Here is a 12,704-nt window from a genome sequence, read left to right on the forward strand (position 1 = left end):
TATTATATTATTTGAAAGCCCTTACTACATGTACTGTGTTAAGCTAACCGACAATTGTTATAGCTCTTATATATCATTGCTCTTTTTGTTGTTTTTGATTGCTTCCTTTGTCCTCATTTGTAAGTAGCTTTGGATAAAAGTGTCTACTAAATGACTCTGTAAATGTGAAAGTTTAGAAATGTTAATAAAACTAATTCGTAGACCTGTAAAAAGAACAGCAAATTTCCTAAAACTTTTAACTAAAATGTATTTAAAAATAAAATACAAATAATATAAATTAAATAAGTCAAATAATAGCTATTTAAAAATATTAATAAAACTAATTCATAGACCTGTAAAAAAAACAAAAAACAATTTTATTTATTAAAATAAGAAACAACTAAATTCCTAAAACTTTTAACTAAATGTAAATTTAAATTAAAATAAAAAATAATAGAAAAATAAATAAATACAATAATAGACAATTCAAAATGTTAATATTTAACTCAAACTCAAAACATTAATATTATAAACCATAACGGCATATAAATTAATCTAATGTAACAATGACTGGAACGTCCTGAAATGCTGTCTAGGTAGGGAGCGTGTGTGGTTTTGGATAACCGTGCAAGTTTTTCTGTTGCGAAATGTGAAATATGCAACGTTCAACATTCAGAGAGCGTGTGTGGCATGCATGTCACATGACCTCACTTCCTCATCACCTGACCCTCATACTGACACCTGACCTCACTTCCTCATCACATGACCCTCACACTGTCACATGACACATGTGATCCGCTCTCTTATCTCTTATCTTCTGCAGATATCTTCTTCAGATCTGCTTCTATAAGTATTGAACTCGAGGCTGTATGTTAGCGATTATGTTTTTAATGAACTTTTATGTTGAAAAGAACCTCAAGGCCCTTTGCACACATTATTATTAGCATTAGCATTTAATTTGTATTATTTTGGATATTTTAAATTATTACACAGCATGATTTTAAATATTTTGGCTAAGGAAGAAATATATGCGTATATTGATAAATATACATTATATACTGTATATATACACTATAAAAAGATAAGAAATTATTTTAGCATCAATTATAGGATATGTAGAATATTTAAATATTGGTGGTTTTGACGATTAAATGTTGAAGACTGCAACTTTAACAACTTGCAAAATCATTGTTTTTCTGGACTATTAGAGGGAAATGTGAAATAGTCGACTTCAGATGAGGGCCACTTTAGGATCTTTCTTCAGGGTCAAAGTTCACGTGGTGATAAAATGTGATTATTTGTATTTCCTTTGGTCTTTGAACTGATTTTAGTTTTGTTGGCTCAGCAGAACGTGATGTGTGACGATATATGAATTCATAATATTCAAAGAAAGACAAAGACTCAAGATGATGAAATACAGCTATTACTCTTTTCTCCTTTTTTTCAGAAGAATTTAAAAGAAATCCAAAATACTGCTATAACATTTATATCAGTGACTAACTTCAGATGTTTTTGTGGATGTCAAGAATGATGGTATAATTACATACAGGGTAGTTACATGTATGCTTGGATGTTTTAAGATACAGTTTATATAGTCCAGATGTTTTTAGATACAGAACAGAACATTATTTAGTCATCTGTTTTCATCACACAGGACACATTGATCAGATTTTGCTGAATTATAGAAACCACATCCACACGAACATCAAAACTATTACAAATCACATGATTGGGACTTTCCATTGACTTCTGCTGTTTAATACTGACCTAATTTTATTTTATTTTATTTTATTCTAATCAAAAAAAATTTACATTTTCATGACTTTTTTCTATTACATATTACCCGTTATATTCTGTTATCTAGAGCCAAACCCTCAAGCAATGTTATATTGTATTATAACGTTTTCTTTTTTAACATTTCCATGAAGACATCATTATATTACATAGATATGATATATTAATGAAAACATGTTTTAGTATGTTAATGAAGTTGTTTCCTCGTAATGTTTCTGATTTCATCTTGTTCTGTGGTTGTGGGACATTTGGTGAAATCTGAAACCCAATCTTTGGTTGCAAGTTTCCTGGCAAATTCTAAGGGAAAGTCTGACAAGTTACCAAAAGGCTGTAAAATATTACAAAGCAAGCTCATTATCTGATACCATTGCTAATAAACCACCATGTTAACTTTTTGCTGTTATCAATAGACTGTTCTGTCCGAGTAAAAAACCTAGCTTTAACTTATTATCTGGAACATGCGATTTATTTTTAAAGTTTAATGTTGAAAAAATAAATGGAATAATAGATAGCTGTTTATCTATAGCTATGATATTAGAAATAAATGGAGCGGAGGGTTAATCTTCTCTTGATTACGGATGCAGGTAATCATGCAGCATTAATTTTATTCGATTTTTCAGCAGCTTTTGACACCATTGATCACCAGATACTTTTAACTTTTAACGCAATTTGTTGGTATCCAGGGGACGGTCCTAAAATAGTTTGCCTCTTATTTGGAAAGTATAACTATTTTTCTGCCTCTGCACCTATTACCTGTGGGGTCCCACAAGGCTTTGTTTTGGGTCCGGTCCTGTTTTCACTGTACATGCTCTCTTTGGGAATTATCTTTAAGGATAGTATTTCCTACCATCTGTAGGCTGATGACATTCAAGTCTACTTTCCGTTGAGATCTAATAATGTGCCATTCCTTAAGTGTCTGGAGGAAGTGAAGTTGCGGATTGCTGCAAATCTCGTTCAATTGAATGGAATGTTAGATCTTCCTTATCTTTAAATGTTTTTAAGTATCGTTTGAGATCATATTTGTACTCCCTGGCATTTTAGTATATGGATGTTTTTACGCTTGCCCTGTTGTTGTTGTTGTTGTTTTTGCTTTCCGTTGTAATGTAAAGCACCTTGGAACTAGTATGTAGCCTGTTAAGGTGCTATATAAATAAATGAACGAACAAACGATCTCAGTGTTTGATTTTATTCTTAAATGACATCAATAACATATTTTAACACGAGCTGCATTCAAACATTATAATGCACGAATCATTAAAGAACAAATAGTTAATCATTTCCATTTATTTTTATATTAACAGTCATTTTAATCCATACAATTGCACTGTAACACAGACGATTCACTAAACAGGAATTTGGGAGCAGAACAAATCCAGACCCATTGAAGCCAGCCTTGCAGTCTCTCACTCTCTCTCTCTCTCACTCGCTCTGTGTGTGTGTGTGTGTACCTCTCTCTCTCTCTCTCTCTCTCTCTCTCTCTCTCTCTCTCTCTGTGTGTATCGGGTGTGTCAGGAAGTCACACTTCATTCTCTCTCTGATCCTCAGACAGCAACAAACACGATGCCTGCCAAGAAAGTGTGTATCATCGGTTCAGGAAACTGGTGAGTCCCGTCTTATATCGTCTGAGAACGCTCTGCGCTGAACGCGACGCGACGCGACGCGACGTCAGACGCGCGATTGCTTTCAGTTTCACCTGCGTCTGTCTCGACTCTAGTCTCAGCACAGGTGTGTTTGTACAGAACTGTTGTGACAGCTGCTCTAACCCTTACGAAAAATAACCATGGTTTTATTATAGTAAAACTGTAGTAACCCATGGTTTTTTGGCGTATTGTCTACCATTTGTATAACCACAGATTTACTACAAATACCATGGTTATACTATGGTTAATTTAGCAAAACCATGGTTAATTTGTGGTTACCATGGATTAACTATAGTAACCATGTTTTTTTGGTTTTGTTTGTAGTAAAACCATGGTTAATTTTTGTAAGGGAATGCTCACACCACTATACCGTTTAATTGCCATGTAATTTATCGCGGTATTTTCTCAGAATATCCGTGGTTTCCGCTACTGTTTTCCACATAGTAATACTGTAATATTTACTGAAGTAAACCTGATTCTGAAGCTTCTCACAGTTTCACATCCAGTTATTGGGTCAACTATTGTGTGTTTTCCCAATGAAAATAAATATATATATTTTTTTCTTTTGTACTTTTATGAACATATATTTAAATATATATATATATATATATATATATATATATATATATATATATATATATATACATATATATAAATTAATTTTGAAAATATGTTTTAAATAATGTATGTAAATGTGTTGGTCAGGGGTTCTGCCATCGCTAAGATCATCGGGCACAATGTGAAAGCGTCGAACCGCTTCGATCCAATGGTGAAGATGTGGGTCTATGAGGAGATGATCGACGGACGCAAACTCACCGAGATCATCAACACCGAACACGAGAACGTCAAATATCTGCCCGGACACAAACTGCCCAAAAATGTGGTGTGTGTTTCTCTTTATTGTACTCTTCTACAGTGATGGGAAGAGTATGACCCCAGCAAACACAGAATGCTCTGAAGAGTTTGAATTTTCAGTTACGTTTAATAATGTTCTCAAAACTTTACCACAGAAACATTCATTATACACTTGTTTATGTAGCATTTGTTCTGTTGTCATGGTAACATTCTATAAATGTTACAGAGAACATTTAAAAGTAACGTTCCCATAATGTTTGCAAAATGATGAAATTGAATGTTCTGGAATGTTCGTGTAACAAAGAAGCATGTTCTGAGCATTTAGAGAACATTCATGAATAACATTTTCATAGATTAATTTTGATATTTTTGATAGCTGGGAGCTCGTTGATTCATGAACTAGTGAAGTCCAGAAGGTAATACCATGGTATCTTTGAGTAAATACGGATACACACAGAATAAAGTGCTGAACTTTGCACTAATCACAGTCATCTACACGTTACTGCTGCAGAATTACACAACGTTGTGTAGCAGATTAATAATGACTCATATGCAAGTGAAGTGACCACTGAAGAAGTGAGGCAGAGGTCATGATGGGAAGAGATACATGAGCAAATGTGCACTTGTGATTTTGAAATCATTGCACAGCAACTCAAACAGACTGTAACTAACTAGTGCAAAGTGGAAGGAATAATACAAGTGATGTAGCAATCATTCAGATGCTGTATTGCAAATGTCTTGATCTACCCAATGTTTTATGAAGGTACCTAAGTATGAGTCATACTATGTGGGTTGTTCCTGAAGCCAAATGGTTAATTTTATTTAAAAAAATGACGAAAATGAATGAAAACTTAAAAAAAAAAATTCATCTTCATTCAATCTTCAAAAAAAAAAAAAAAAAAAAAATTAAAAAAAAAAAAATTCAAGAAATAAAATGAAAACAAAAATTCCAGTAACCAGTATAACAGATTATGAGATAAAAATTACAATTATGACAGAAAGATGAAATTGTGAGATATTTAAAAAATTCATAAGAATTATATAAAATCACAATGTTGATAAAAACTTGATTATAACTTGTGAAAAGTAAAAAAATTTGAGATAAAAACTCATTTATGGCATTAAAAAGAATAAAATGTAATGATTATTAGATAAAAGTATGAATGATGTGATAGAAAGTGGATTATAACAGTTGAAATTATGACAAAGTAAAAAAAAATGAGATTAACTAATTTATAGCAATCAAAAAGAATAATTATGGGATAAAAATCTAAATGAGGGAACATGTAACATTTACAAAATGTCACAAAATAATGACACAAACTTAAAATAAATTATATAAAAAATTATGAGATGAAAAAGTTATGTGATAAAACTTAGACTATAACAGTTGAAATCATGAGATAAAAAAAAATCTAAATTATTCTAAAAATATTAAATTATAAGTTTAAACAGTAAAATGTATGGCATTGAGATAAAAATGCATAATTGTGAGATAATAAAGTCATAATTGACAAAAGGTTAAAATTCTGATATAAAAAGCTGAAACTATTAGATAAAAAGTTTGGGGGAAGTCGTGGCCTAATGGTTAGAGGGTTGGACTCCCAATCGAAGGGTTGTGGGTTCTAGTCTCAGGCCGGCAGGAATTGTGGGTGGGGGGAGTGCATGTACAGTTCTCTCTCCACCTTCAATACCACGACTTAGGTGCCCTTGAGCAAGGCATCGAACCCCCAACTGCTCCCCGGGCGCTGCAGCATAAATGGCTGCCCACTGCTCTGGGTGTGTGCTCACAGTGTGTGTGTGTGTGTTCACTGCTCTGTGTGTGTGCATTTCGGATGGGTTAAATGCAGAGCACAAATTCTGAGTATGGGTCACCATACTTGGCTGAATGTCACTTCACTTTTTTTCACTTTCACCTTTTTTTAACTGTAACAGAGGCAATAAGATAACAATTCTAAATTATAACAAAAGGACAAAATTATAAGAGATAATTATGAGATAAAGTCAGAACTATGACAAAAAGTTAGAATGTATGATTTTTGAGCGTTGTCATAGTTGCACCAGAAGTGGTAGATGTAGTAATATGAGAGATATGGTTTAAGAGGTTGAGAAGCAGTGATGTAAAGCAGCTCATGATGGAGGAGCTTCCAGAGAGTCATGAATCACCTGCGTTCAGATCTGCTGTGTTTCCTCAGCTGGCTGTTCCTGATGTCACCCAAGCCACGAGCGGAGCAGACCTCCTCATCTTCGTCATTCCTCATCAGTTCATTGGGAAAATCTGTGAGCAGATGAAACCTCACGTCAAACCTGGAGCCACTGGCATCTCCCTCATTAAAGTATGAGACACTCACATCTTCTTTACACAGTCAGCGATATCTCAGTATTATCTTGTGTGCTAATAATCCTCCTGAATGCGTGTGTTCAGGGCATCGATGAGGGTCCGGATGGACTGACCCTGATCTCTGACATCATCAGGTCCAAGCTGGAGATCCAGGTCAGTGTGCTGATGGGTGCCAACATCGCCAGCGAGGTGGCCGAGGAGAAGTTCTGCGAGACCACCATCGGTGTGTGTGACATCACTTCCTGTGAGGAACCTGCAGAGCGACGCTTGACCTCGTGTGTTTATGACTGCGTGTGTTTCAGGAGCCACTAATGAATCCCACGACAAGATCTTCAAAGAGCTTCTGCAGACGCCGAACTTCAGGATCACTGTGGTGAAGGAGAGCGACACGGTGGAGCTGTGCGGGGCGCTGAAGGTACAAGAGATCTTTAAACCACCTGTTATCTCCTATGGAAGATTAGGCAAATCATAACTAGGAGATAATCATGACACGATTTTTAATTATGAGATAAAAAGTCATAATAATAACAAAAAGACACAATTATGAGATAGAAATCTAAATTATGAAGAGAACTTAAAATTATGACAGAGCCAGTCAAAATTATGATAAAAAGTCAAAATTATTTATTTATTTTTGTCAGTTTGTCTCTTTTTCTATTTTATTGTATAACTATGATTTCCTGTTTTCTTATATTTTTTTCTTCATCTGAATTAAAGTATGGTTGCATGTTCTTATTACTATATTTACGTTATTGTTACTTTCTGTTTGACCTAAGATGAACCAAATAAAAGCAAAAAGTCAAAATTATGAGTTAAACAAAAATTGAAATCATGAGATAAAAAGTTCTAATTATGAGAAAGTCAAAAATATGAGATAATAATGAGTCATAATTGTTTAAAAAAAGAAATCTAAATTCTGAGATACAAAGTCATAATTATGAAAGAAAGAGAAAAGTAGGAGAAAAAAACAATTGTTATATTAAAAAAAATCATTATGAGATAAAAAGTCATAATTATGACAAAAAGACAAAATTATGAGGGGAAGTTATAATTATGACAAAACAATCTAAAGTCTGAGATAAAAACATTTAAAATAATTATGACATTGAAATTATGAGTTAAAAAGTAATAATTAAGATAATAATCAAATAATCATCAAAATCATCAGAAAAAAAGTCATAATTATGAGATAAAAATCTAATTTATGAGGGAAAGTTGTAATTATGACAGAATGAGTCATAATTATGAAATAAAAATGATGACAAAATCATGAGAAAGTCATAATTGAGCTAAAAATCCAAATTATGAGGAAAAGTTCTGAGATTAAAAATAATTTTGGCAAAAGTCAAAATTATGATATATAAATATATAATTATGCCAGAACATAAAAATTATGAGATAAAAAGCCACAATAATGAGATAATTAGAAAATTTTAAATTATGACATTAATCAATATATTACTTAAATCCAACTCAAGAGACATTTAAAGACAAATTTAAATGACAAAAAGTAACATTTCAGAAATAACCTTTTATGATTATTACGAGATGAAATTTAGAAATATACAAAGTTCTTGCTGATTTACAATCTCATTATCACTTTTATGTCATAACTTTGCAAACACAGTTTACAAAAGTCTTCCTGTTACAAAAGTTGCTCAAGGCAGAACTGAATCAAACATGTCATAATCTGCCAGTTAATCGTGTCATGAAACGTGTGTGTGTGTGTGTGTGTGCGTCAGAACATTGTGGCGGTGGGCGCAGGTTTCTGTGACGGTCTGGGTTTCGGTGATAACACTAAAGCTGCAGTGATCCGGCTGGGGCTGATGGAGATGGTGGCCTTCTCCAAACTCTTCTGTAAGAGCGCCGTGATCTCGGACACCTTCCTGGAGAGCTGCGGCGTGGCTGACCTCATCACCACCTGCTACGGAGGACGCAACCGCCGCGTGGCCGAGGCCTTCGCCCGCTCACAGAAGGTGCGACTCGAACACTCGGACCATCACATGACCCTCGGCGTGTCAGAGACCAGTGCCAGGGATGGACCATCACCGTGCAGTTTATTATCCTGTCAAAATCACCCACAGCATTATGATTGCACGTCCTTTTTTTTTCTCTTTTTTTGTGAAGATTTGTTAAAAACTATTTGATTTCCCTCTAAACTACTAGTTTTGATCAATGATTTTAATACACATGAATGCAGTTTCATGCCTCTGGCCACTAGATGGAGCAACTGAACGGATTCTCAGGCAGTGTGTGTGTTCTGAATGTGATGTCTGTGCTGTTTCTCATCAGTCAATAGCGGAGCTGGAAGCTGAGATGTTGAACGGTCAGAAGCTCCAGGGTCCTCAGACGTCTGCAGAGGTTTACAAGATCCTCCAGAAGAAGAGCATGGAGGACAAGTGAGTCCCAGAGACATCCTCCTCCTCATCAGTGTGTGTGTGTCTGATGTGTGTGTGTGTGTGTGTGCAGGTTCCCTCTGTTCGTCTCCGTCTATCAGATCTGTTTTGAGGGCCGTCAGGTGCAGGACTTCATCAGCTGTCTTCAGAATCATCCCGAACACATGTGAGGACGGATCTGTGGATCTAACACTAACACTCGCCTGAAGTCCAGTGTGATGAGAGCATCTCTGACGCTGACAGACGCACATGTTTTATAGAGAATCGAATACTTTATAACACAATCAATAAAAGCCATGCTGCTTATTTTAATCTTTTAATCAAACTTTGAGCTTCATTTATTCTTACATCAATGAACATAAGCATAAAATTAGACTTATTGTTCTTCAGGAGCCACAAAAAACTATCTCTAATTTAAGTGTTTAAATGAAAGGCATATTTTTTTTAATACAAAATAAAATAATGATTCATAATATTCAAAAATGCTAACAAATATAAAATATTACATTTATATTTATACAAATATTAACATTATAAGACAATTAACAAATAACATAAATCTGGTATGAAATATTATATTTATAAAAACATGTATGGTAACTTTTCCCTTTCTCACATAAAATTAATAGATCTCTAATTTCATTGTTTGAATGGTTTAAAGATATATATATATATATATATATATATATATATATATATATATATAATTTTTTTTATAGTTATTACTAGTTTTTAACAATACTTTAATGTAAAATAAGCACAGTTTCAAGCATGAAGGTTTTTCCCTTAATTTCATTTAATTCTAATAATCTATATATTTTAATTAAATTATATCAATGGCATATATATATATATATATATATATAAAACACAAAAATTCTTATGAGTCACATAAAACATCAATCTCTAATTTCGGTGTGACAATTAAGATGTAACACGTTTATGATTTTTACATTTTCGAGATTTAATAAAGTGTTTTATTTTTATAGTTTTTATAAAAGCAGTATTACTTTTAATTTTGCATTTTAATATTTAACTTATTTTTGGTGTTCTCTTTTTTGATAAATAAAAAATACAACGGATCTCTAATTTCAATGTTTAAATTAATTATATTAACATTAAAAAAAATTTTTTATTGAGAATTCTCTTCCCCCTTATTTCTAAATTAAAGCAGTATCAACTTTATTTCCAATGAGATCAATCACAGTTCACATTTTAAACGAATGTTCTTTGCTTTTGTGAGTTTGAGAAACTAAAGACGTCTCCAGTGTCTCAGACAGGAAGCTCAGGTGCCGGCGATGAGATGGTGGGGTAAATGGAAAAGCTGGATATCCCACACATGTTTTTATTTCGTGCCATGCGGATGAAGCCGTTTTCACCCCACGCCGTTCCCCAGCTGAAACACAGTTATAATATTATAATTTTAAAATAACCTTTTAAAACCTGACAAGTCTTAACTGTCCCATTGTATTTTTTAAGAATTGAAAATCAACCTGTTTTTCACCAGCCAGTAGTCTTGTCCATTTTCTGAGCCGTATCCCACAACTAGAACCGCATGATTGATCAGCAAAGAGCTGCACTTCGGATCGCTGTAGATTCCTGAACACACACATGTATCATTTGAGGGGGCCGATGGCAGACAGACAGGTGTGTGTGATATATTTTATTTGTCTCACCACTTCTGTATTTGTGGAAGGAAGCAAGTTTGGCGTTGATACCGATGGACACGGGTCCAATGTTAGCAACGGCATACTGCAGCGCCGCCTCATTGTGACGTGGAAGAATCCGGAAACCTGAGCAATATCCAGCTCTTCCCGTCACAGAGTATCGACACGTACCCTGCTGCAAACGTCACCACAACATCACAACATTACAACAACATCACCAAAACAACACAGCAGCAACACAACATCACAAAGACATAACAACGTCACTACAACATCACTACGGCACAGCAATGTCACTAAAACGCCACTTCACTACAACTTCACTACAATGCCACATCACAACAACATCAATACAACACCACAACGTCACTATAACATCACTACAACACAACGTCACTACAACACACCAAAGTTGCCACAACAAAGTAACAATAAATGTCACAGCGTCATTACAACACCACGGCGTCAAAACTACAATGTCACAACAATGTCACTATAAACGTCACAACAAAGTTGCCACAACACCACAACAAAGTAAACATCACAACACATCACATCATCACTAAAACACCACTACAATGTCACAACAACGCCACTACAACACCACAACAATGTAACTATAAACGTCACGTCACTACAACACCGTTGCGTTACTACAATGTCACAAGAACACCACCAAAACACAACAAAATCACTATAAACTTCATGTCACTACAACACCACTATGCGACTACAATGTCACAACAACGCCACCACAACAGTCAGTATAAATTTCACGTCACTACAACACCACTGCGTGACTACAATTTAACAACAATGTCACTATGTCACAAGAACACCACCACAACACAACAAAATCACTGTCAAAACAACGTCACTATAAAAGTCACGTCACTACAACACCAATGCCCAACTACAATGTCACAACAACGCCACCACAACAAAGTCACTATAAATGTCACAATGTCACTACAACACCATAACAATGTCACAACCATGTCACCATAAATGTCACATTTCCCAACAAAGTCACTATAAACGTCACATCACTACAACACCACTACGTGACTACAATGTCACAACAATGTCACTATGTCACAACAACACCACAACAAAGTCACTATAAATGTCACAAAAACGTTTATTTCAATTGTTTTTTTAATGATGTTTTATTTCTTTTGTTATGACACTTTTATGGTTTAATTCATTTTTAGTAAGTTTTTCATTGTTTTTTTTAAAGGTATTTTAAACATAAATTTGTATGATTTATTTTCATTTTAAAATTGTTTATTTAATTTTACATTATGGTTTGATTCATTTTTGGTAAATATTTTTGTAACAGTTCGTAGTTCGGGAAGAAGGAGGCAGGAACCGGCGAACATTTAAACTAAACTTTAATAATAAATAAACACAAAAAAGCGTGACAGCTCCTCGCAGACCACTGCCACGCACAAACAGCTTAGTTCTGATCAAGTTTCATCAAGAGCTGTGCTGTGGTGTAGAGTCAGTGTTCTGCAGTACCTTGTGTTCATACGGGTAGAAGGTGTTGGAGTCGATGCCGTGGTTCTGGATGACGTAGAGAAAGGCTCGGCTCAGATATCCTCCTCTGCAGCCGCGGTTCCCCAGACTCACACTGCAGTCCATCAGGTTCTGCGGACTCAAGGGGACCAGAGAACCGGTTCTCCTCTTCATCTGACCCTCCAGAGCACCGACAGCACTGAACGCCCAGCACGAGCCACACGGGCCCTGAAACCACACACACACACACACACACACACACACACACACACACACACACACGCACACGCACACACACGCACACACACACACACACAGACACACACACACAGACACACACACACACACACACACACACACATACATGCACACACACACACACACACACACACAGACACACACACACACACATACATATACAAATATGTCAGTTATAACAAAAATAATAATTGAATAATACTCTAATTGAAGAGCTCTCACTGGAGCACCTGGTTCTGGACGGGGCTGACCATCC

The 12,704-nt window shown here is 34.9% G+C and overlaps 2 protein-coding genes across 3 annotated transcripts in view; one reads left to right on the top strand and one right to left on the bottom strand.

Annotated features, from left to right (window-relative positions):
• The first annotated feature begins 3,227 nt into the window (after positions 1-3,227).
• gpd1c (glycerol-3-phosphate dehydrogenase 1c) lies at positions 3,228-9,330 on the top strand. Of its 2 annotated transcripts, none has more exons than XM_052532722.1 (8): positions 3,228-3,374; positions 4,119-4,296; positions 6,464-6,604; positions 6,694-6,832; positions 6,912-7,024; positions 8,352-8,585; positions 8,902-9,008; positions 9,079-9,330. In XM_052532722.1, the coding sequence occupies exons 1-8, from the start codon at positions 3,334-3,336 to the stop codon at positions 9,173-9,175; spliced, it is 1,050 nt and encodes a 349-aa protein (XP_052388682.1). In that variant the 5' UTR covers positions 3,228-3,333; the 3' UTR covers positions 9,176-9,330. The 2 variants fall into 2 exon arrangements, with proteins under 2 accessions (XP_052388682.1, XP_052388683.1); XM_052532723.1 differs by having other exon boundaries at positions 3,344-3,498.
• A 411-nt stretch (positions 9,331-9,741) lies between these two features.
• Positions 9,742-12,704, bottom strand: part of ctss1 (cathepsin S, ortholog 1) — a 6,317-nt gene continuing 3,354 nt past the window's right edge. The window contains exons 4-8 of the mRNA XM_052532741.1: positions 12,679-12,704; positions 12,194-12,418; positions 10,682-10,847; positions 10,499-10,604; positions 9,742-10,401 (exon numbers count right to left, since the gene is read on the bottom strand). The exon at positions 12,679-12,704 is cut by the window's right edge and continues 121 nt beyond it. Coding sequence (XP_052388701.1) covers positions 10,278-10,401; positions 10,499-10,604; positions 10,682-10,847; positions 12,194-12,418; positions 12,679-12,704 — 647 coding nt within the window. The 3' untranslated portion in view covers positions 9,742-10,277. The remainder of the gene's footprint in view (positions 10,402-10,498; positions 10,605-10,681; positions 10,848-12,193; positions 12,419-12,678) is intronic.

The sequence above is a fragment of the Carassius gibelio genome, chromosome A19 (genome assembly GCF_023724105.1).
Source record: "Carassius gibelio isolate Cgi1373 ecotype wild population from Czech Republic chromosome A19, carGib1.2-hapl.c, whole genome shotgun sequence".
NCBI classification, from domain to species: domain Eukaryota; kingdom Metazoa; phylum Chordata; class Actinopteri; order Cypriniformes; family Cyprinidae; genus Carassius; species Carassius gibelio.